At 45.1% G+C, this 24,838-nt stretch overlaps 1 protein-coding gene across 6 annotated transcripts in view; it reads right to left on the reverse strand.

Annotated features, from left to right (window-relative positions):
* Nucleotides 1-359: 359 nt before the first annotated feature.
* LOC149369617 (dietary and metabolic glutamate transporter-like) overlaps nt 360-24,838 on the reverse strand; it is a 57,771-nt gene continuing 33,292 nt past the window's right edge. For 5 of the 6 annotated variants that reach the window (XM_089559079.1, XM_089559097.1, XM_089559085.1 and 2 more), the window contains 5 exons: nt 24,524-24,676; nt 17,031-17,160; nt 15,858-16,013; nt 11,934-12,019; nt 360-9,294 (listed from right to left, as the gene is read on the reverse strand). In XM_089559079.1, coding sequence (XP_089415205.1) covers nt 9,028-9,294; nt 11,934-12,019; nt 15,858-16,013; nt 17,031-17,160; nt 24,524-24,676 — 792 coding nt within the window. In that variant the 3' untranslated portion in view covers nt 360-9,027. The remainder of the gene's footprint in view (nt 9,295-11,933; nt 12,020-15,857; nt 16,014-17,030; nt 17,161-24,523; nt 24,677-24,838) is intronic. The other variant, XM_089559108.1, reaches the window with a different exon arrangement.

The raw sequence follows: 24,838 nt of genomic DNA on the forward strand, positions 1-24,838 counted from the left end.
ACTCCTGTCAACTTCCTGTGGCAGGGCTAGCTAGGCATCCAGGGCCATGAGGAAAGGGAAGGAGACGCATTTGTCCCCATGGCGTGGGAATCGAGTGGGTTGGTCATTGTTCGGGCTAGAGGTGTGGAGCGCAGAAGTCGGAGAGACTGTGCGGGGTCGCTAGGGCTAGAGGTAGCTCACTTCCCATGGCACAGTGACAAAGGCCCGTCCCTCTGCTTTCCTCCTAGCCTCTGCTGCAGTGCCATAGAAAGCCGATAATGAGTGTAGCAGCTGTGCTCCAACTTTGTATGTTGACAGCCACCAGAGGATGTGCACGTGTTATGCATGCCCATTAGAATACAAAAAAATGTCAACAAAGCTATCTTAAATACAGTGCCTTTATTTACAGTTCCTTGTGATGTTCTGCAAATTCGTGACACATTTTGTACATATACAGCAGTTTAAAAACATGGAGAAAAATGTAGTCCTGTTTGTGAGAAACGCACATCCAACACATTTTCCCTCACGCAACATTTTTATTTCATTCACCAGGCTCACATCAGTGGGATAAAACCCCATCAACCCATATCAATGAAGCCAGCAGCTGCTAATAGTAGATCCCCAAAACACTTCCGGATGACGAAATTCCGGTTTTGTGACTGGGTGTCTTAATTCGTGCTCATGCAGGCATGAGCATGCAATCAGGGCTTCCCATTTCTTGTATTCTTCACCTATTTCAGATTTTGAGCGAATATTTCAAGCAGCTTGAGTGTAAAGAAAAGAAACATTACCAAGTCCCCAAATCTGGCTGAAATTTTCCACTGCGCACTAACAACTACAGCGAACCAGAAGAACAGCAGGAAACCAGTTCATGTGTGAACATCTCAGGCTTTCACTTTTACACAATTTTTTAGGCTCATCAATGCTCTGTTCTAGATAAAAAGGACAATTCCTATCTCGACAGGCTAGTCCCTCAATATACCAAGAACCAAGATTCCGAAAAAAATAAAAAGTGGTGTATGACAACAGCATGAAAACAAATGTTAGTTGAGCTTGCATATATTGAACACAGATTATCCCCTCGCAAATCCTGTGCAAAAGTATATAGAAAAGTATCGCAGTATATTGAACCTCAATATCAGTAATTCGATATATTGAACTATGCACCGTGGCCCTGCAAGTGGCACTCCGCTGGTAGTGCTAGCACTGTAAATCTGTGTGACAAGGTGAACATGGGCCATGCTTGAGGATGGCCTTCGATCTGTTGCACTCATTTTCCACGCCACATTGCTGCCACGTGGTTAAATCAACCCAACTAAAGCCTAGCAGTGGCCCTGCCCTGGCACAATTCACTGCCAATGGCACTGTGGAAATAATTTTAACTTTAATTTTCATGAGAAATTTGCTGGTCACATGCTTGGACATCTTATATGATAGGCAGTGGCTAGTTCCAAACAGCTCTCCACTGCGGCTTCGATGTAAAGAAGGTTAGGCCTACCAATGCCTATACTCCATCTCATAAGTTCCTTACAGTGCTATGGAAAGTAGAGACCTCCTCAGCCAATCAAAAGAGCACATTAAAACGTATTTCTCCGCGACTCATCGTCTGCTTGCGGCGTACACAGATACGGTTAGAAAAGAGCCTAAATCGATGCTGTCTGCATACCATAAATGTATGCAGGTTTACGCATGCTAAACGCAAGCATCCTGAGAGATGGTATGCCATCTGTCACACTAGTAATTTTAGTTCAGAGAATGCAAACAAAACGCAATGATAAGCTCAGCCCAGTGGTGCCATCTGGTAGTCAAAATGGGAACCATTTTTGTCAACAAACCAATGCTCCTCTTAGGGCTATAGTGCCAGGCAGCAGAATCGTTGCTCTAAGTAAAAAATAAAGCAAATTTATTGCTCATATGTTTTGTTATGATGGGAGGTGATGAAGTGAAAGCCCAGTGGCCCATTTAGGGCCTGTGAACATACTGAAAACAGTAGTAACGACAACTTCAATCCAAGGTGAGGGATCCTGCTTCAAAGGGGCCGCCATTTTGGAAACAATATTTGAGCGTGCGCAAGAATCGTGCACTCAGGAAGTTGCGTATGCAACGCTAAATTCGGGAAATTGCGTATGTAACATGAGCGTACAATCAAGGATAGGGTGACCGCAACTGGCAAAGGACAAGGTTAATTAGAGCAACATGAGAGAGGCCTTTGCCCTGCAGTGGATGCAGTCAGGCTGATGATGAAACAGTGTTCGGCACATGCGCACATTAAAGAACGCTAGTCCTTACACCAATGTGCCCATTTTATACTGCCGCTACATTCCGCAGAGTCATGACGTCACCTCTGCACTCATCGCAGCTTTGGTAGTGCTGCAAGGAACTACTGGGATGGAGTATAAGCAAGAGGTGCGTGCTGCTAGCATGCCGGTGGCTGGCACATAGCTGCAAGACATGGCTCACTATCGTGAGTGCAATGTATTCTTGCTTCTAGGTTGTAGGTAAGGATACTTACCGCCATTTTTTTTATGTATCGAACCACTGATACATCGAAGTACTTCGCGATCCGCTTTGAGTTCGGTTACTGTCTTTCATGATTATTTGCACTGTAGGCAATTTTCGTTTTGTGTCTAATTGGTCATTTTCCCAGAAGTACTGGCATTATTTACAGGAAATATTTAAATTGGAAAGCTGCAGTCGTATACTTCCAGAACACCATTCATTTGAAAAATCTAAATCACGTGAAACACAAACATATGCCTTAGAATCATGGCTGTGTGCAACAGTGAGCCACCATGACCAGTCAAACCTGCTTTACTCCTCTGTATTGTGAACGTGACAGGGTAGCCAATACTTCCACTGCCTGCAATGCTATCACCAGCTGCAACTCCCAGGTGGCCAGCCTCAAAGCAGTGGTGTAAGCCTTGACAACTAGATTTAGGCATGCTAGTGATGCAGGAAACCGCGCTCTGCACACAACATGACTATGAACAAGATATCTTTGGATTCATGTTTTCACCATGCTCCACTTTCTGTAATATCTTGGTTCATGTTAAGCTGTACAGTCAATTGTACAGCCTTTGTCAAAAGTTTAGAGCCCAAGGGTTTGTTTCTGAGCCACATCATTAGGCTCGAAATGAACTCCCAGCATTCTAAACCTTCCGAAGATAAGATTTCTGCTCCTGCCCCATCTGAAGCGCAAGACTTCCATGAATGCTAAAGATGCCCCACTACATGGATTAGAAGCAAACCCCCTGGACTCTAAACTTTTGACAAAGGCTGTACATACACAAGGCAACTTTAACGTGGCTTTTACATGACCCAAATGTTTTAATGCTTCACCTCTAGAGCTTCAACTACCAGGCACACCACTCCTGTAATCATTAAAACGTCTGTCCCTTTCTCTCTTGTAGCTTCTACAACATTTTGCCAGGAGACAGCTTTTCACCACGCCAGCAGTTCACCAAAATGGTCTCCGTGACAAAACAAGAGAAGGCAAGTTAAATGCTGCACAAAGTCCATCCAGTGCCTTGCAGTCTATGAGCAAACAATTTGGTAAACTGTATACACACAGAGCAATAATTATGCAGCTATGATTGTCAGCACTGCACAAAATGCCAGGTGCAAGAGGAAATGCTATCTCCTGGCTTGAGCAATAACGCTTTCCTTTTTTCCTTTTAGGGCCAAGAAAATGCACAAAACCAACAAGAGATCAGAAAAATGTAACTCTAGGATTGGACAGACACTAAAAGCAAAAGCCTTGAAGATGCACTGCATGGCCACCTTAGTGTAAAAGTGTAAAATGCACTGCCACAAGGTCATCCATCAAAACTAAGTATTTCCTTCAACACTCAGCACTGCTTGCACGCTAACAGCTTGACGTTACTGGCAAAAAAATGACACACTGCAAAACAGCAGCCATCAAGTGCACTCTTTCAGAAGGTTCCATGAAAGTTTTTCAAAAAGATGCATCAATGATTCAGCAGTTTTTTGTGTATTACAGAGTGACTGTAATATTCATTATGATAGAAAACTTCACATGAACTGACACATCAACTGAAATCCCTTGGTGGAGAGAAGTTAAAATATGGACCCCAAATTGTCTTCATTACGAAAATTCGGAGTCCTAAATCTGCCATTACAATATATATGCTTTGATCCTTCTTTTTACTCTATAAGATTGTCACCAACAGTACCTGTGACACACATTAAGCATCAAATAGAAATCGCAGTGCTGGAAATTCATTGACTCAGATGTACTCCAAGTTTTCTGTCATAAACAGCAAAGAGCAAATTTTACGCTATTCATGCACGATGTTTTATAACAGTTCTGAAATGCATTCCAAAAACATTAAGGCTAGCGCAACTCTCCACACATTGAGCTAAACTGTGCTAAGGCACTTGACAGTGTGTGATGACTAGCAATACAGCCTCAACAATATATACAGAAGCAAGCTAGCATGCATCGTTCACAGCTTGCCTTTTGTGGGTGCTACACAGTTAGCAAACAAAGTTTTGGTCCTGGCAGGTGCTGACTGGGATGCATTAAAATCACCCCTCCTCACAACAGTTTCCAGCTGATAATAAGTATAATTGCACAAAACTGACAAGTAGTATATGTATAAATGAAGCTTTTTTCCCATCCAAATGCACGTAGGATGCAGTGCACATTGAACCGAATGGGAGAAAACTTCCTTTACGCATCCTTTTGGTTCAGCAGAAAGATGTGGCAAAATTCCATCACGATCAACTCTACCTAGCTATATACCATAGTCGGAAAAGACGAAAATCAAAATCATGAGCAAATGCATGACAAGCCTTCCAATTTGCACGTGGAACGCTGCAGGTACAAGCTAGCTAGACTGAACAGCAGTGCTTAGAGTTCGCAGCTGAGTCGACAACCAAATGGCACAATGAACACGCAGAGCAGGGATTTATGTTGACACTCACAAAGCACCCTCAAACACACACCTTCACAATTCAGAGAACATTGCACAGGTTATTGCATAGCCACAACAAAAAATGGCTTTGGGCTTGTCTGACTTGTTTGATGAGACAATATATATAGGAGCCCATTCGTTTCAATATATGTACTACCCCGACCAGAAATTCACCGGAAGATAAGATTTATAAGCTTTTGATGACAATACATATTACAGATAAGCCTGCGCATGGTTTTTCTCAAAGGGCTCAAATAATGGTTCAGACCATATTTTAGTCATTAAGTGCATCTTCATGGGTGGTCATCATGTAAATGTTACTCCCCGTTTACGACCACAGTTTAAATCATCAGCCCGTTGTAATGTATCCATAAACCAGTTGAAGAATGAAAGGTGCCCGAGTGTTGAAAGGACACAAACAAGACAATATACAGAAAATAACTCAAAAGTATGATTCCCAACTAAAACAGAGAGGCGGGAGTTACAACAGTGCATTCAGTCAATGGCTGCAAAACAGAATATCGTAAAAAAAGACAACATTATCCAAGGCAAACAAACAACTCCATGATTTGACGATGAGAACAAAAGAAAACTTTGTCAGAAACGAAATATTCCAACTCATTTTTGCATGAAAATGACATGCTCGTCAAGAAGGGCAAATGAAGAAGTGGCACTGACAGCAGAGATCAAGGCCAAATTAAAATGCACAACAGCAGTATGAACACATTTACAGGAGTACAGCTAAACACCCGAGACTAAAACCGGTCAGCTTGCACTGAATGCTCTTAGGAGGCATGAAAGGGTTTCACGTCTCAAATGCAATCTTTGCATTTCATCTTCACGGACCAACACAGGAGAGAAAGCCATAGCAAGTGAAGATTCAAGATACTCGCATGATTTGAATGAAGATGTTGACACGAAAATTTGGCACTGTGTGCAAAATGGAACACAACCCACAAATGCTTGCGATTCCTTCATAGAAGAAAAAGCATGGAAGCTAGCGCATTGAATAAGGGTTTCAAAAAAATATGGAAGCATATTTATGGTTAAGGTTTGGTGCAGATAAAAATCTGCACAATGAGCACAACGTACCATTCTAAAACAACTTGCGTACTTCTTTTGACTCTTGCCCGAAAATTCCCTCTTATAACATGCCAGTCTACGCTTTGACAACTTAGCAACCAGCAGAGCTGTCAGAGCTGCTTTTCTGGGGCACTAGTAGCAGACTATTTTGGACAGCACAGATCACCTTTAAACACAAACACACTCCAGACCTGCCAGACTGTTAGAAAATAAAACGAAATGCTTTGCAGTGATCTGTTGCAGTGATCTGGAAACTTTTTCAGGCACAGCCTAAACAAAACAAAACAATGAAACTCCCAACAGTACCAAAGGGAGGAAGTATAGCAGAATCTAGAAAAATCACATGAAAAAATTCAGCCTGCCTCACACAAAAAAATGTTTTCAGGTATCACGTCAACACATCACAACAATCAACACACTCCTCTGACAACTTCAGCTCGCCACTGGTCTGAGGCTTAGCTGCTTTGAGGAGCTAAGCATTTTGTTACAAAGTGGCAGAGAAATGCTCAAATAAATAAACAAACAAACCACACTTCTATCGCTGCTGCTTGTTTTCTGTAAGCTACCAGTCAGCAATGGCAGCGAGACGTGATGTTTGGCAATAACATGATTGTACACTTACTTCTTGGCACTCACGCGAGCATGCTTCGCATCCCCGTTACAACCGTTTTCCTAAATGCGAGAGAAAATAGTACTAGTTTTCTTTTTCTTTAAATACTTGGGTCACTGTGTATTAGACATTTTCACAGCTGTCACAGTACCCCAGTTCTCCCATCAGACAGAGCTCACAGTCAAAGCAAGCAGCAACACTTACCTAGTTTCACATTTTCACAACAGGTGGCAGCACCTACAGGTGTTACCACACACTGCCCAACATAAGAGAGACAACGAACAGAAGATGACTGGCATATGTGGCAGCAGTTCTACATTACACATAAGCCAAGGATATACCAAGAAGATACTCGAGAATTTTTTGAGCTTGAACAGGTGGCCAGCTTTAAACACTGATATAAAAAAGGGACAACGTAGAAGCCACAAGCTGTGAATGACGTGACATTGCAGAAAAAGACATTTCCTGCCGAACAAACTGCCAAAAGAAACAACAGCTATACTCTGCGACAACTTTTCTAGGCAGTGGAGCCATGGCTGCAGAGCCGAAACATGGCTTTTACTCCTACGTAGTGAATATTGTCCCTTCTTGCGGTCACCAGTTCCCTCTTAACGTATATGTTGGTAACATGTGTTATTTAAGGCATATTTCTAACATAAAACGTGCATTTTCAACATTAGAGGGTCACAGAAAAAAAAAATTGATTCCGAGTTGCGATCATAGATGGCACCAGCTTCTCCAGCAGCACAGCGAAAAAACAATTAGCATGCGAGGCGGCCGTCCAGTGGCTGACTATTGGCACAAGGACACAGAGGCTCCGCCCCTGTGCCTTTCCTTCCACTGCCAAGAAAAGCTATTGCCAAGCATAAATTAATCATGTGGCACACTATAGGGTGTCTACCATACGTCTGGATGGCAAATCGGACCAAAACCCTTGAAGAGAATATGACTGCTGCTACAGATGCAACGTGTGCCTCGAAAAAGTTGCCTTATGGCTCAACAAGAAGGCTCATAAGACTTGCGGTCTGTGATTGTCTGTCTTTTCTGTCTAAGACTAGCACAACTCACCCAATGAAAAGCTTTGTTGGAAAGGACACACCATGTCTGACTCACCACTCTGGGGGCTTGCTGCACACAACCTACTGGTGTGCCTGTAAATTCTTGTGACAATAACGTAGGCAAGCACATGCGCCAAAGGTCAATGACAGTAGGCTGTCGATGTTTATCACATCTTCTCTCTGCAGTCTCCGCAGTTACTTTGTAGTGCTCCCCAGTCCATGATACCGTCATCATTATCATCAGCCTGACTGCGCCCACCACAGGGCAAAGGCCCCTCCCGTGTCTTTCCAATTAACCCTTGTCCTGCGCCAGCCGCGGCCACCATGTTCCCGCAAACTTCTTAATCTCATCCACCCACCTAATTTTCTGCCGCCCCCTGCTACGCTTGCCTTCTCTTGGAATCCACTCCGTTACCCTTAAGGACCAGCGGTTATTTTGCCTTCGCACTACATGCCCTGCCCAAGCCCATTTCTTCCTCTTGATTTCAACTAGGATATCATTAACCCGCGTTTGTTCCCTCACACACTCTGCCCGCTTCCAATCTCTTAATGTTACACCTATCATTTTTCTTACCATAGCTTGCACTTAACGTCTCGAAGTTGCATGTGGGCTACGAGAGACACGTTAATGGAGGGCTCCAGTGTAGTTACAACCCCCTGGTGTTCTCTAGCGTGCACTGACAGCACAGGTCATGGTGCGTCTGAATTTCGCCTCTACAGATATGTGGCTGCCGTGACTGGAATTCAATCCCCTGATCTTCAGCTGAACACCGTAACCACACAGCCATCATGGCAGGTTGCTCCCCAGACCCCTGGACCGCATGACTGGGGGATTGCATGTTCTCGAGACTGTCCACTGATTGGCCAACATGTTCCTTGCAACTCAGGCCCACCCAGGCGAGACTTCCTTGGGAAGCCAGTAACATCGCAGTTTATGGTTACAAAATACTACAATGCGAACACCAATGCTGACTCCATTTAACCTGAAGAAAACCCCTCACATAGGTAGAATAAAAGCGATGCGAGACAAAGCGAGGCATCAGCAAAGAGGCACAGCGGATACAGCCTTTTGCGATATATCTACACGCCTGTAAAAGACTTACACATGCAAAGAATACAACAAACAGTAACATATGTCCACTTCGAAGAAAGCAGATGAGGAATCCTATGAGATGACTGAAATCCACACTCTTGCCTTGCCAATGCCGCTGCCTCTTTGAAATGACATAGTAGCAGACAAGATGGAAGAACGAAATATGAAAGCTGGCTGTCCTTTTGATGCTTTTTGCCCTGCCTCACTTGTGTTGGGCTGTGTGCAGTAAGCACCTCAGTAAGAACATCAGACGATAAGAAGTGTTCTTCAAGAGATCGTGTCCTTTGAGCTGGGAGAAGCTGGCGACCCCAGCAGTGCAACGCTGACTTCCGTAACGCCCTCCTCGGCGGCTGCTGCTCTGCTGCTGCTGCAGTCCCTTGCAGGTATGGGCGGCCCCTTACCAGTGGTGCTCACGGGGTCTGCCCAAGGTTGCCGCTTGGCTGAGCCAAAGAAGGCAAACACAACACCACCGGCAAAGCTTATGGCTGCTGAGAGGTAGAAGATGCGCGCCCACTCCACGGCCTTGTCACCTTTCTGAAAGAAGGAAAAGGAACAGATCATGTATGACTGTGCGAAGAGTTGCTAAGTAACATATGAGGTATGCTTCTAAAAAAAAAGTCGCAGGGTTTTAATGTAGTTAAACCGAGAAGCGTGCGAAAGCATTGTTTAGTCTGTTTAGCTCATGGTTTTGCTTTGCTGGGTCCTTGTCACGTCTAGCGACGATACTAGTTCAATGGCAGCATTAGCTGAAGAAGACGATGATGTTCAATGCACTGCGTGACAGTCTGTTGCAGTTTAAGCCGAGGTGTGATCGGCTGCGGTGATAGCATAGTGCTCTCGTGCAGTGGCCAGGGGCTAATCTGTTCATGCTGCCACAGGTTCGAATCCAAGTCGTGGTAATATTTATTTGATTAATTTATTTATGGTTTGGCCTAGGTCACACTCAAGGTCAAGCTTCACACAAACTCAGTGAGATAGTTAGATCTTGTGAAGTAAAGCTTTCGCACTAAACATGAACTCATGCCTCAGTGTGACACCTTGTTAACACTGGTTATGGATGGAAAATGGGCCACAGTCGTATCAAAAGGCCATCAGGTCGGCTGAGGTTACTATTTATTATCAGAGGCAAATTTCACCAACGAAAAGGGCGCTGTTTTTATAAGTTCAATAGCATCTTTTTCGGACTCTGTTAAGGTGTACGCTTTTATCAGCTGAGGTCTGAGGATTGCTTAATTTGCCACATGCACAATACAAAAATGAAATCCTCTCGAAGAGAAGCATTACACTCGTGTGCATTTGTTTAAAAAGGTAGAGACCCCAGAATTTCTGCTCCAATTTTTTTTTACAGCAACAGCTGTTAATTAAGGCCATGTTTTCCTTCATCGGTGGAGTTGTAACACATGACATTATGACAATGCGCCACACTGACGGGCCACAATGGCAATCAGTGACTGCGAACACAACGAAGATACTCATGATGTCAGCAGTTCCCAGTCTCCCTCCTACGCTTCCGAAACAGCGAGTCGAGGCATCACAACAGGGCAAGTGATCATGTAAAAATCCCGTCTATTTTGCATATATTTAAAACACGCGGCTCATAAGTGGCTGTAATGGCGTCCGTGACAATGATTGCAGGGCCCCTGTCACTAGGTCGAAAAATAGCCTGGCCTCATAGTTTCAGTTCCTGAGCTTCTTCGCTCAGCCGCGACGACGGCAGCTGGCGGCTTGCAAATCTGGTGCGTCGTTGGTCATTTCTTTTTCAGATGCAGTCTCACCCTTCCAACACCAATGAGCATTCACCTCGCTTACGTCCGCATCGTTCTTCAGATGCCAAAATTGTGCGCTTGTCACAGGCTTCAAGGTTTCTCATATGGCTTCTACGCATTTTCAGCTTTTTTTTTTTTCTTGAGCGGGGGAGGACGCAGGGCATTTTATAAATCGACCTTCGAATAATCTGGCCTTTTCTTCCAGTCCATAGAACTCTGCATCAATCAGGTTTTACTAACCATCAAGTTATTTTCAGTTACCACTCATGTCATTTTATGGACTTCATTTTGCATGGTCACATAACAGGTTGGATACTGCTATGCTGTCTAATCAAATAGCATACATTGCTGTGCATACCACGTTTTTTGTTATATGGTGGCAAGTCAGTCTAGGTTTGTTTATCTCAGTTACACATACCCTACACTATTCTGAAAAAGATAACAGAGATAGCATTTACCTGTGTACCGTTTCCTGAAGATTTGATATTTGAAGCCAATTTTTCTTCATATTTGTACTAGAAAATTTCAGTTTTTGCACACCCCTAGATAATAAATATGTTTCCCAGCTGCGTAATTATTTTTTTCCATGGTCCCACAAATAATGCAATAGCGGCGTTGTACTGTATTGCCACATATCATTGCAGTGTCCGTTCGTTCACGCAAGGCCACAGGAAAGGCGTGTTATCATTTTTGTTCGTGACGCGAGAAGCGACCAGACTAATCTCGATTGATCACAGCCATGACCAGCTACATCTACGTGTTTCCAGATTACTCTAGATGATCTCGACCTGTTAACTCGAAGTTTCCTTGCCGGCTTTAAATTGAACGATGCCGCGAGCAGCGGCCATTTATAGTTCGACGACTGACGAGCACGTTTGTTGCTTACGCGCGCTGCCGTGCTGTTTAGTTCTTTTGCGGGCGCAAGTCAGCCCAAATAAAGAGCTTCATTTACAAGACTTGTTGGTGTCTTCCTGACCGCTTGACTGCCGTCAGTACAACGTGACAATATTATGACCACTTCACTTCGGGCAAAGATGGAAATAAACGAACAGCACGTGACGGTCACGGTCGTTGTAAACTGACTTGGCTGTATCTGTATATGCACACTGAAAGCTTGACAGCAACTTTACATTTAGCATTCTACCTTCCGAATGACGAAAACATGCTGTGTGTGCTCTTACCTTTCTACCAGTTATGGTAACAAGTCTAAATGTGGCTGTTAGGAGGCGCCACTTGTTCTTCCCATTTCAGGCACCACAAATTTGTCTTCTTTCATACAACTTCCTCAGCAGCCTCTTACTGTGAGTCTGAGTAATAACCCTGGTGCCACTGTTCATAAAAATTTCCTGCCGCAACAAATTAGTTAAAACAACACAGATCAAAGGACTGACCGAGCAACGCACTCACCGCAGATGACGATATCAGTCCGGCAACCAGGGGAGCCAGCACCCCTGTGGACTGCCCAAACGTTGTGATCATCCCATTTAATGTGGCTGCAATGCAAAGAGAGTGGAAAGTCCCGTTACGCCAGCTTGATCACCGCAGCCGCCATAAGATAGATTGCCGTGCATCAGATTCAAGCATTGCTTTTATGGATCCTGGTACGAGTACTAGTTAAGTCACAGCTGCAAAAAATGTAGTACACAATGAAAGAACTTCTGCACTAACGCTGATGCGGATTCTTCCTTCAAAAACACTCAAGACTGTGCAATGCGAGAATGGGAGTATCAGCACGATGATACCAGCACATTCAATCGCTGCATGGCACTTGTGAGTTCACTCAGGCAAGTAGGTCAACTGTTTACTGTAAAGATCGAGAAGGACAGGAATCACTGTGCATTGCCACTCCTCTGCACAACAAGTAAAACTGGCATCGCAAATAAACAGAGCATGGTGCAAAAATTAAACAGCACCAGCCTTGTAACAGTTAAAGGAGTACATATACAGTCCAACCTCGTTATAACGAAGTCGCATTTTGCGCGGAAATTCGTTCGTTATATCCAATATTCGTTATAAGAATATGCACTCAAATTCCCGCAGAAAAGGTCGCTAATAAACCCAAGTAAAGAGTACTTTAAGATGGACAGCACAGGGTTTAAAAAATGCACTATTTTTTAATTGAACGCGTGGTACAAGCATATCAAACCTCGCCTTGCATTTCGTACTGAAAGCAAGAGCGAACTCACAAATGGGGATGCATGGCCAGGTGCAAAAACTGATTTATTTAAACAACGACGTAATCTCCGTTCGGCGGCACTATTTGACAGGTTATATTTCTCGACGAAATCAACACAGAGCAGCGCTTTCCCGATGGCAGCTGATTTGGCCATAGGTAGGTTCTCGAGGTATCCCCTCAACTTCCTGGCCATGTCAGCGGCCTCTGCGCTGCTGAGAGCTCGCACTTTGCCATATTCACATGCATTGCTGTTTCTAGCATCATCTGCAGAAACCACCTGATCAGCAATTTCTTGGTCGGTCAGTTCGGGCGCCACAGCCAAGTTGTCATCTGCACAGATGAATTCCTCGAGCGTAACATTCGGAACCGCCAGCTGACACCATGTCGTCTCGCCGAAATTGTCCGCTTGCCTCCCAGTTGCATGCGGAAGCTTTCTGCCTACTTCTCGCAGTTCTCGGCGCCAACGGCTGCTTTTTCGCCAGACAAGACGTGGCAAGCAATCCGATGGCGGTCATTAAACCGCTGCAACCAGCCACTGCTTGCATGAAAGTCATTGTGGCCTCAGACGGAAGTGAGACTTCTCGCCTTCATTTGAAGGACGGCACCAGACACAGGCAGGTTACGCTCTATAATGTCCTTGAACCATGCAAACAAGGCATCTTCAACATCCTGTCTTGCTGTCATTCTTCACAGCGCCTGCAGAGTGGGCGTTTGCAATCTTCTGCCTTGCGCTCAAGATGGTTGATAGAGTGCTAGGCGCAACACCGAAGTCCATGGCAATGACTTTTCCTTGTGCCCGCTGTCAACTGCCCTGAATATCTTTATCTTAGTTTCAAGCGAAACTGCTGTTTGTTAAGACGCATTCCGCGACAGCGTCTACAGATTGAACTGCAGAGATAGCGCGCGCGGGTCGGAAATTGCGACGGCGGGGGTGGCCGGGGAGCGGGCGTCGGTTCGATCACGTGCTAGGCAGCTGTTGATGCTAGATTCATTCGCTCTCCCTAGATGGCGTGGTGTGCGGAAGCGCGGGTGATTCAAACACATTTTAGGTGCGGGCGCTTCAAAAGATCAAAATTTAGCGTGTTTTGAAATTTTTTCCTACTTGTTTGCGCATTTTGAGCCCCATGAATACAAAAACTGCTTCGTTATAACCGATACAGTGTCAAATTTTGAATTTTTCGTTTCGTTATACAGATAGAACTCCCATAGAAGTAAAGCATGTCCAACCAAACTTTTCTTTCACTTCGTTATATCCGATAATTTGTTGTATCCATGTTCGTTATAGCGAGGTTCGACTGTAGCCCAAAATTTCCACTTGCCTGCTTTCTTCTAGAAATGGTGCATTAGACACTAGTATACAGAGATCATCACCACCCTGTCATATTAACCCACCAACTGCTAAACTGAATTTCTTCTTGACGTTTTTTCGGTTTTGGTTTCGACAACCCAACGACGACTGTGACATGTAAAGTGCATTTAGGTCCCATGAGGCATAGAAAAAAACTGCAATATAATCGCTGATACATAGTTTCAATTCACTACAATGCTTAAGGCCAACCGGCTTCAAGAGCTGGAATGACACCAAACAACATATCAGCAGTTATGTTAGTTTTTTACATGCGTCACATGATCTAAGCAGACCTTGCCGGTCACAGCCTTCATTCAGTTGATGAAATCGAAACAGTGCGAGAGAAGTTCAATTATAAACTATCGTGTGGCAGCAGGCGAATGCCACATGGTGGCCTATGTATTTTAACATATCATGCACCAGTACAGAGACGAAAACATGCAAATAAAATAAGGTGTCTATAATCCTTAAAGTGACACACTGTGTCCATGTGTGAGCATATGAGTGCCGCTTTGTATGCAAAAATACCACTGCCCTGAACCTACAATATGCCAACTAAATTAAGCACTGTCTTGCATTTCATTCTGATGTAATAGTACTTCACAATGCCTTTTCACGTTGTAGTGGTCACTGTAATAAAAAATGGAGGGGACACTTAAACTCCACCTTAATGGTATGACATGACCGCATTAATGGGTTCATGCCCGTACATGCGGAATCAATCATTCTCTACTTTACATTCACAAATCATGGGGGAGTCCTCATGCGACTCCTGGTACAAAGGTGCAGCGGTTAAAACTGCCAGATGTCACGGTGGGCAGGTTGTGATGATGCCATAGAGTCACTTCGCTGGGGATTTCCCACTCATGCCACTGCCGCCGACGTCGTGTCTCCCACCAAAACGGGACCTTTAATGCTTTTGTGTTAAAAGCTTCGTAGCAGTAGTGGTGCCAGTTTTTTTTTTTTTTTACGACTAGGGAATCGAGCACCTTCGTCAACCTCTAGTGCTTCTGTGCGTAACATTAACAGCGAGAACTCACAATGGTCACCCAACGTAAACAGTGAAGACAAAATGGTGACCTTCAACGACTCTCTTTCCTGCCTGTGTCCTCCAGGTTAGCTCTCACGCACTACTGATCAAATGAATCCTCATGAACTTAAACCCTTTGGCAGTTGGCAAACCACTCTGGTGCATCAATATGACTAATCATAATGAACACTACAGTGGTAGCTTTCCATTGGGCTGCACCACACATTTCAAGACCTCAATCGGCAAGAAGTGTTCACGTGAACATTGTATCACATTGCCTATGTGGAGGCCAGTGTAAATATGTGCAATCCCTGTCAAGAGTCTTCAGGTCACTGGGCTTTTTTATCTGCCATGCATTGGAGCATTCAAGGCATTCAAGAACTGTAAACTTCTCCAAGGTGAGGAGTATCCTTGTTCCACCAGCCTTTCAAGGCCCTTTGGTTTTTAAGGGTGGCGGCGTGAGGGCTTCACTATACGGCACAAAAGCAGACCATGTGGCCTGAAGACGCTTGACCCAAGATCGTACGCGTTTCTTTTTCTTAGCACCTTGCCACTTTGGAAATTTCTCAGCTTTTGGAACTTTCTAATCCTCTATGTCTTTGAGTGTGGAAATCAATGAACAAATTGATGAGCGAGTGAGTTAATGAAAGAATGAATGAAATCTTTGTTACATAAGACACACAATGCCTGTGCAGCCATTACAATGCAGCGACATGTGTACAATAACTGCGCAAACGAAGAAATAAATGACATTGATAAACAACTGCAGTCACACACCTGAGTACATGGGGGCCACATCGACAACCGCGGCGGCGTTGCCCGCAGTGAAGGCACCCAGGGTGACCTTGCCCACCACGAGCAGCACCAGCACAACCCAGCAGTTGGTTCCCACCACGGTCAGGCAGAGAAGGCACAGCGTGGGACCAAAGTTGGCTGCGGGAGTCGCATATTGGACAAAACTCTTAGGTCAAGCATCCTGTGCAATGCCTGAAATATGCTGCAGAGTCACAGCTTGTCTGATCAGTGGAGTAACACTGCTCTACAAACATTTTTGAAGACAGTGTGATTTACGTTATAAGAGGATTCTGGTGTGGGCTAGCTGGTTCATACTTTCAACGAAAAACATTAACACAGCGCAATGGAACGAGGGCATTCTGTTCCTCGTTCCGTTGCGCTGTGTTAATCTGATTCGTAGAAAGTGTGATTTAAGAAATCTTACCCAGAGCAGCCTTTGTGCTTTGCTAAACAATGCAGTTAGCATACAAAGTTCTTTGATGAACATTAGAAAAATGTATCTCAGAGAAATGGCTGACCTGAATAACATGTCAAGAGCTCTGGCTGACGAACGAGAAAGACAACCACAAAGACCAGAACAAAAGAAAAACAATTAAAAGGAAAACAGACATTTTCAGTGTGGGCACACATAACACTTTTGAGGCCCCAAGGCAGAGGGTTTGTGATTCGAAATTGGTGGGCTGCATTTTTTAAACGGTGCTCGACCATCTTCTCACCAAATATTTTATGGCCCTAAGGTTGTGAGGCATTATATCAAGGACACATATCCGCTAAAATTTCTCCCAACAACGGTGTGCTGGGTTTTAGCACTTTGCAGAGACGGAAAAAACGCCCGTAATTTGAATTTTTGCTACCGGAAGCAATTTACATTTCAATAACCAATGTTTTTTTACACATCCTGGTGGAAACAGGCACCGGAATGGGGTGCGTACTACCCACGGCTCGGGCAAAGCCATCCTAGACCCTCTAATTTCAGATGGTCGTTTCTGTCAAAAAAGCTCCACTCATTCGCGACAATACACAGTAACACAAGGTTAAAACAAACTTGAACGACGCAAGTTCTGTTGGGCCACACATAAGTCAGCACGTAAAACCTCAATGCTCTCATTAGCATGCCTGAAGGTACGTGGCATTGCAGCCAGAGAGTCCCCTCACCAGTGAGCTGAAAGATTTTCCTAACGAGGGTAGTCTCCAGGCCACACCGGAGCAGGCAGTCCGCAAGCACTCCGGAGCCCAGCATGGACACAATGGTGAAGGCGAACACAAGAGAGCTGAAGTTGGCATTCTGGGTGGATGGAACAGTTGGCGCAAGCCAGGTCAGGTCACAACACGTGTGCGGAGGAGAGAGAGACAACAGTGCCGAGAGCTGGGCCAATCAAACACACTGCCACGCGTCACGAAAAGAACAGCAGACATGCCCTTGCACTGCCTGGTGACATCACACCTTTTCCTCCAGTTGCTGCCAAAACGAAACAACTGCCTTTGACAGCTATAAGTATGCCAAGATGTTGTGCGCCCTTAACCCTTTCAGGCACTTTGTACACAATTGTGTAAGCGGCAAACTTACAGCTTTTTCTGAGAAACTGGAGCACTTACAAGTGATTTCATTACTTCACGCAAATTGAAAACCCTTCTTCATGCAAATAAGTTGCTTTTTTGTACCATGTAGCGAATGAAGTAAATAATATTTAACATTAAAGTGAGCTAGGTAGCACTTCGTCCGCCGGTTTTGTGCAGACAGATTTTGCCGCGAGCGAGAACATCGATGGTTTTTGCTCAATTTGGAGCGTAATGTGAGTGTTCGAAACACAAAGCGATTCAACGATCCCTAGGGTGTTTACCTGACACATGAGAACATTTCAATGTTATTATTTCTAACAAATCTGACACTTTGTACGGAATTCTCCACATCGTTGTAAACATTTACCGGCTGGTCTTTCACGTTCAAAAACGGACAAATTTCCTTTCTTGAGGCCTGAATATACTACATAGGTGAAAATATAATTGATTTCAGTAAAAACGAAAAATTGCGCCTGAAAGGGTTAACAAGAGAACCAGTTGCGGGGCTACATGCATGCAGTGATACTTACATGCATGGGGGAATACGTTTTTTTTTTTTGCTGGTCCAGACAAATCGAAAATCGGTTATAATGATCGGATTTTCCGGTTTTCTCAATATCATTATAGGTGGAAGACACTGTACTTGAACTCCAATTGAATAGTACATCTCTTCTTTATGAAACAACCCGCATTTTTCAAAAAATTAGCATAGAATGATAATATTAAGGCACAAAATTATACACACCCTGCTTTGTAATAACGATTGGCAGGAACAGTCCGTAATAATTTATAAGAGGCTGGCGGAGCCTTTTAATGGCAGACATAATGTAACACCTAGTTATCCCTAATCAGAATTAAGGCAGAGATATGAGCAAAATGCATTTCGGCACACGACTCGCTGCAATCACAGCTTGGCCAGCAGTTTGGAGCAATACTCCATGCATGGACACCTGTACCAATTGGCGCTCATCTGGACTGTTTTTGCACCAGTTTCGCTGCCAAAGGTGTAGCGGAAATCAGCCGCACCTTCACTTTAACGTTAGATTATTGTGCCGTTAACAAGCTGTCAATAATTAGACCATTTACGATAAAAAAAGGCTAGTTCCAGAATGGTTTCCGCTCCAGATTCGGCACAAAGCACATTAGGCCACGCAACATCGAGCAAATAGTGCACTGTAAAAACGCTGCCTTACACAATACCCGCAGGTAGCACGCCATCGCAAGATGCGCTCTGCCTGCATAGGTGCAATTTAGTCTTGCTTTTGCTTTTCCACAACAAGTGAAAATTGTGATAACGCTTTTGTCCTTTCTGATAAGAACATGTAGGACACGCACCGCTGCATAATGATGAAGCCTTCAAGTGCCAATAGTTAAAGGTGGAGTCTGAACAGAACTACTTTATGTTAGCAGCATGGTTGTATAACATCATCATCATCAGCCCGACTACGCCCACTGCAGGGCAAAGGCCTCTCCCATACCTCTCCAATTAACTTTGTCCTTTGCCAGTTGTGGCCACCGTACCCCTGCAAACTTCTCAATCTCATCCACCCACCTAACTTTCTGCTGCCCCCTGCTACGCTTGCCTTCTCTTGGAATCCACTTCATTACCCTCGAGGACCAGCGGTTATCTTACCTTCGCATTACATGTCCTGCCCAAGCCTATTTCTTCCTCTTGATTTCGACTAGGATGTCATCAACTCGCGTTTGTTCCCTCACCCACTCCGCCTGCTTCCAATCTCTCGATGTTACACCTGTAATTTTTCTTTTCATAGCTCGCTGCATTGTCCTATATAGTTGCAACAGCCCTATTCTGACACATCATCCAAAAAATCAACTTCAGTGCACGTATGCTCCTACTTAGCACGCAAGAATATGAATGTATTTACTTGTTTTGCTGACACTGCAATACTTCTTGGCAGCACAGTCTCAGTACAGATTCTCACAGCATCAAAACACTAGGCTGCTTTTATTAAACAAGGGAAAAAATATAAAGCAAAACCCTGCGTTATGTTCCCAGGCGCTGCATTTTCCCGGCTACTGCTTTTTTGTGAGCCGCTCCTGCTGTAGCTTCTATAGAAACCGATGCGATACAAGCTAAGATGTTAAACGGCAACTCTACCAGTGTTTTCGCAGGGTATATCGCAGATATTACCTCGCACTGGTGCTTTGGGCAGCGTGAAATTTTTTGCAGCTGTTTGTGTAGTTTCATTGCTGCTGTGACACGAGTACAAACGACGAAAAACGCAAAAATGTAACTACACTGCAACAGACAGTGCTTGGGCAGTGCTGTATGAGGTGCAGTTGCATTGGCTGGCTCCGAGGCTTTTGTTCTGTCACCCGCTTTATTCTCGTCACTACACATTACGCAACGCAATTACTGTGCAGAATTAAAGCGGCTGCCGTGAAGGTAGTGCAGAAGTGTGCGTGCCGCAACTTCACCTGCTCTGTGCATTCTCCCTTCACGCTACTATATCTCCTTTCCAGCGACAGCTACTCAGGCAGACAGAGAGCCATTGCAGGGCGTTTCAGATGTTCTGCACATGCAGACCAACTGCAGGAGCCACAAAGCCTTGCAGACCGCAGAAAAGCATGTTGCCCTTTTTTGGCTGGGATGCGTTTTTTCTGTGGTCCCGAGAAAAACTTAACAGCGGGGTTCTACTATATTTTTACGCTCAAACTAGAGGGTTGTTCACATTGTGCCACCATTATGCACGATTTCCAATTTATGAAGCATGAATTATATGACAGTTTTACGAGTTTTTTTCTGTGGTCCCGTGACAAACTTAACAGCGGGGTTCTACTATGATTTGATACTCACACTACTGGGTGTGCCTGTCACACTGTGCATCATCATCATCATCAGCCTGACTACACCCACTGCAGGGCAAAGGCCTCTCCCATGTCTCTCCAAAATTAACCCTGTCCTTTGTCAGTTGCCGCCACTGTATCCCTGCAAACTTCTTAATCTCATCCGCCCACCTAACTTTCTGCCGTCTCCTGCTACGTTTGCTTTCTCTTGGAATCCACTCAGTTACCCTTAAGGACCAGCGGTTATCTTGCCTTCGCATTACATGCCCTGCCCAAGCCCATTTCTTCCTCTTGATTTCAACTAAGATGTCATTAACCCGCGTTTGTTCCCTCACCCACTCCGCCCTCTTCCGATCTCTTAACGTTACACCTATCATTTTCCTTTCCATAGCTCGCTGCGTTGTTCTTAACTTAAGCTGAACCCTCTTTGTTAGCCTCCACGTTTCTGCCCCATAGGTGAGTACCGGTAGGATACAGCTGTTGTATACTTTTCTCTTCAGGGATATTGGTAAGCTACCATTCATGATCTGAGAGAACCTACCATATGCGCTCCACCCCATTCGTATTCTTCTAGTTATTTCCCTCTCATGATCCGGATCTGCGGTCACTACCTGCCCTAAGTAGACATATTCTCTTACTACTTCCAGCACCTCGCTACCAATTGCGAACTGCTGTTCCCTTGCTAGGCTGTTGAACATTACTTTGGTTTTCTGCATGTTAATTCTTAGCCCCACCGTTCTGCTCTGCCTGTCTAACTGATTGATCATGCTTTGCAGTTCTTGTCCTGAGTGGCTTAGCGAGGCAATGTCATCAGCGAATCGCAAATTACTCAGGTATTCTCCATTAACTCTTATCCCCAACTGTTCCCATTCCAGTCCCCGGAATACCTCCTGTAAGCAGGCAGTGAAGAGCATTGGCGAGATCGTGTCTCCCTGCCTGACCCCTTTCCGTATTGGAATTTTATTGCTGACTTTATGGAGAACTATAGTAGCTGTGCAGTCGTTATAAATATCTTCCAATATTTTCACATAACACTCTTCTACACCCTGATTCCGCAATGCCTGCATGACAGCTGAGGTTTCCACCGAGTCAAATGCTTTCTCGTAATCAATGAAGGCTATATATAAGGGTTGGTTATATTCTGCGCATTTCTCTATCACCTGATTGATAGTGTGAATGTGGTCTATTGTCGAGTATCCTTTACGAAAGCCTGCCTGATCATTTGGTTGACTAAAGTCCAAGGTTGTCCTGACTCTATTAGCGATTACCTTAGTAAATACCTTGTAGGCAACGGACAATAAGCTGATTGGTCTGTAATTCTTCAAGTCCTTCACATCTCCTTTCTTATGAATTAAGATAATGTTAGCGTTCTTCCAAGCTTCTGGTACTCTCGAGGTCACAAGGCATTGCGTATAGAGGGTGGCTAGTTTTTGTAGCACAATCTCTCCTCCGTCCTTCAACAAATCTGCTGTTACCTGATCCTCACCAGCTGCTTTCCCTCTTTGCATTGCTCCTAAGGCTTTCTTTACTTCCTCCTTCGTTACTGGCAGGATGTCCCATTGCTGTGCTTGACTGCCTCCCTCAGTAACTTGATGATTACATTCGCTACTGTATAGATTTGTGTAGAACTCTTCGGCTAATTCAACTATCTTATCCATATTGCTGATGACATTGCCCTGTTTGTCTTTTAGCGCATACATCTGGTTTTTACCTATGCCCAGTTTTCTCCTCACTGATTTTAGGCTACCGCCGTTCCTTAGAGCATGCTCAATTTTCTCCATGTTAAACTTTCTTATGTCGGCTACCTTGCGCTTATTTATTAACTTCGATAGCTCTGCTAGTTCTATCCTGTCTGTGGAGTTAGACGTCCTCATGCTTTGGCGTTTCTTAATCAGATCTTTGGTCTCCTGAGATAGCTTGCTGGTATCCTGTCGAACCATCCTACCACCTACTTCTGCGGCGCACTCTGTAACGATAGCTGTAAGATTATCATTCATTGTTTCAACACTGCGGTCGTCTTCATCAGTTAAAGCGGAAAATCTGTTTTGCAGCGACATTCTGAATTCCTCTACCATCCCTCTTAATGCTAACTCGTTAATAGCCTTTCGCTTCACCAGTTTCCTCCGTTCCCTCTTCAAATCTAAGCTAACACGAGACCTTACCATTCTGTGGTCGCTACAACGGACCTTACCGAGGACCTCCACATCCTCTACGATGCCAGGGTGTGCGCACAATATGAAATCTATTTCATTTTTAGTCTCACCATTGGGGCTCTTCCAAGTCCACTTCCTGTTTGCTCGTTTGCGGAAGAAGGTATTCATAATCCGTAAATTATTTCTATCTGCGAACTCTACTAATAACTCTCCCCTACTGTTCCTAGAACCTATGCCATAGTCACCTACCGCCTTGTCTCCAGCCTGCTTTTTACCTATCTTTGCATTAAAGTCGCCCATCAGTACAGTGTACTGTGATTTTAATTTGGTCATTGCCGATTCCACATCCTCATAGAAGCTTTCAACTATCTGGTCATCATGGCTTGATGTAGGCGCGTAGGCCTGCACCACCTTCAGCTTGTACCTCTTATTAAGCCTAATTACGATAGCTGCCACTCTCTCGTTAATACTGTAAAACTCCTCGATGTTGCCAGCTATATCCTGATTAATGAGGAATCCCACACCTAGTTCTCGCCTATCTACTAATCCACGATAGCACAGTACATGCCCGCCCTTTAATACTGTATACGCCTCTCTGTCCTCCTAACCTCACTAAGCCCTATGACATCCCATTTAATACCGGCTAATTCCTCCAATAGCACTGCTAAGCTAGCCTCACTTGATAAGGTTCTTGCGTTAAACGTTGCCAGGTTCAGTTTCCAATGGCGGCCTGTCCGGAGCCAGAGATTTTTAGCACCCTCCGCTGCGTCACAGATCTGACCGCCGCCTTGGTCAGTTGCTCCGCAGCCGCTGGGGACTGAGGGCCGAGGGTTAATTGGTTTGTTCATAGAAGGTTGTGGCCAAGTACTACACCAGGGTGGCCAAATCCTGTTCTGGTGAGGAAGTGCGTTGTCGGTTCTGGTCACCGAAATCAGGCCGCACTCCAAGCCTGGTTATGCAATTCCATCGACACGCAGAGTTTTTTTTTTTTTTAATCCGGTGGAGAATTGCGTGGCACCGGGATTCGAACCCCGGTCCTCTTGCACGCGAGGCGGATGCTCTACCTCTACGCCATCGCCGCATCTGTGCAACTGTGCATCTGTGCACACTGTGCAACTACCGTATAAACGCACGTAAGGGCCGCACCCGTGTATGGGCCGCACCCCGTTTTCCCGAAGGAAATGTTTAAAAAAAAATAAATTCGTGTAAGGGCCGCACCCGAACTTTCCATGACCCAAGCGGGTATCAAGAGCTTCCAAAAACTGTCCATGGATGGCGCGCGAGGCAGCAGCCATCATCATCATCGTCAATTTTTTTTTTTCCCCGCGTCTTCCCGCTATCTACATCGGCATCAGTATCGCCAGCTCGACTTTTATGGCGTGTTAGCGCGTTCTCCGTAGTTGTGGCTTTCGCGTGCTGGCGCTGAGTAATGCAGTTTTAGCACGATGGGCAAGCACGTTATCAGCTACACGGCTGGGAGTTAGCTCTCGAACGCGGCAAGCGTGCGGCGGACAGCGAATTCAACGTGGCCGAGAAGTGCGTCCGATGATCGTGCTATCAAAAGGGTGCATTGAGAAACACAAGCTGCAAAAAGCGTGCTTTCCGAGGCGAGCCGTGCGAGTTTCCCGAACTGTAACAAGAGCTGCTCTGCTATGTGATGGAAATGCGGAGCAACAGCTACGTGCTGACAACGGACATGCTGCACGACTTCTTGAGGGATGAGCGTGCACCAGAGCACAGCACCAGCTCAGAGTCGAAATACTCCGCGAGTGACGATTGAACGTAGAATAAATGCCGCTCATTCCCTGATTGGTGTGTTTTTGCTTTAAAAATTTTTTTTTTTTTTCGTACGTCGCATGTATGGGCCGCACCCCAAAAATTGGCCCCCGAATCTCGAAAAAAAAGTGCGGCCCTTACACGCGTTTATACGGTATTATGCACGATTTCCAATTTTATGATGCATAAATTATATGACAGTGTCGTGCGGTCCCCTTAAAGTAGTATGACAGGGGTTCTACTCAATATATCCAAAACCCTGAGTCCCCCTCGTAGGCGAACTACCTCTGAGCGGGTGCTGCAAGCGGCTAAGTGCCTCTCTGCTCAATTTCAACTCGAGTGAGCTCGGACCTGGTGCAGCGAGAGCCCCAGGACGCTCTGGACATAGGCGGGCAGCTTGGTGAAGAGCAGCATGGAGACCCACATGTTGGTGAAGCGGGCCACCACCAGGGCCCAGACGGGGGCAGAGGTCAGCACGGCTCGCCACGGCATGGGGCGCTGCTTCTGCAACATTTGCAGGCCACCACATCCCATCAGAACTTTGCAGCCCCAGTCATGCACTGACGCCAGAATAGCGTACAGTGGGACTGCTGTCAGGCACCTGCTTGAGTAAAGATTTAGAATGGGGCTACTGAACCTATTCACTTTTTGAGAACCTCACAAGCT

This window comes from Amblyomma mixtum, chromosome 1, assembly GCF_055824585.1.
Source record: "Amblyomma mixtum isolate Tamu chromosome 1, ASM5582458v1, whole genome shotgun sequence".
NCBI lineage: Eukaryota > Metazoa > Arthropoda > Arachnida > Ixodida > Ixodidae > Amblyomma > Amblyomma mixtum.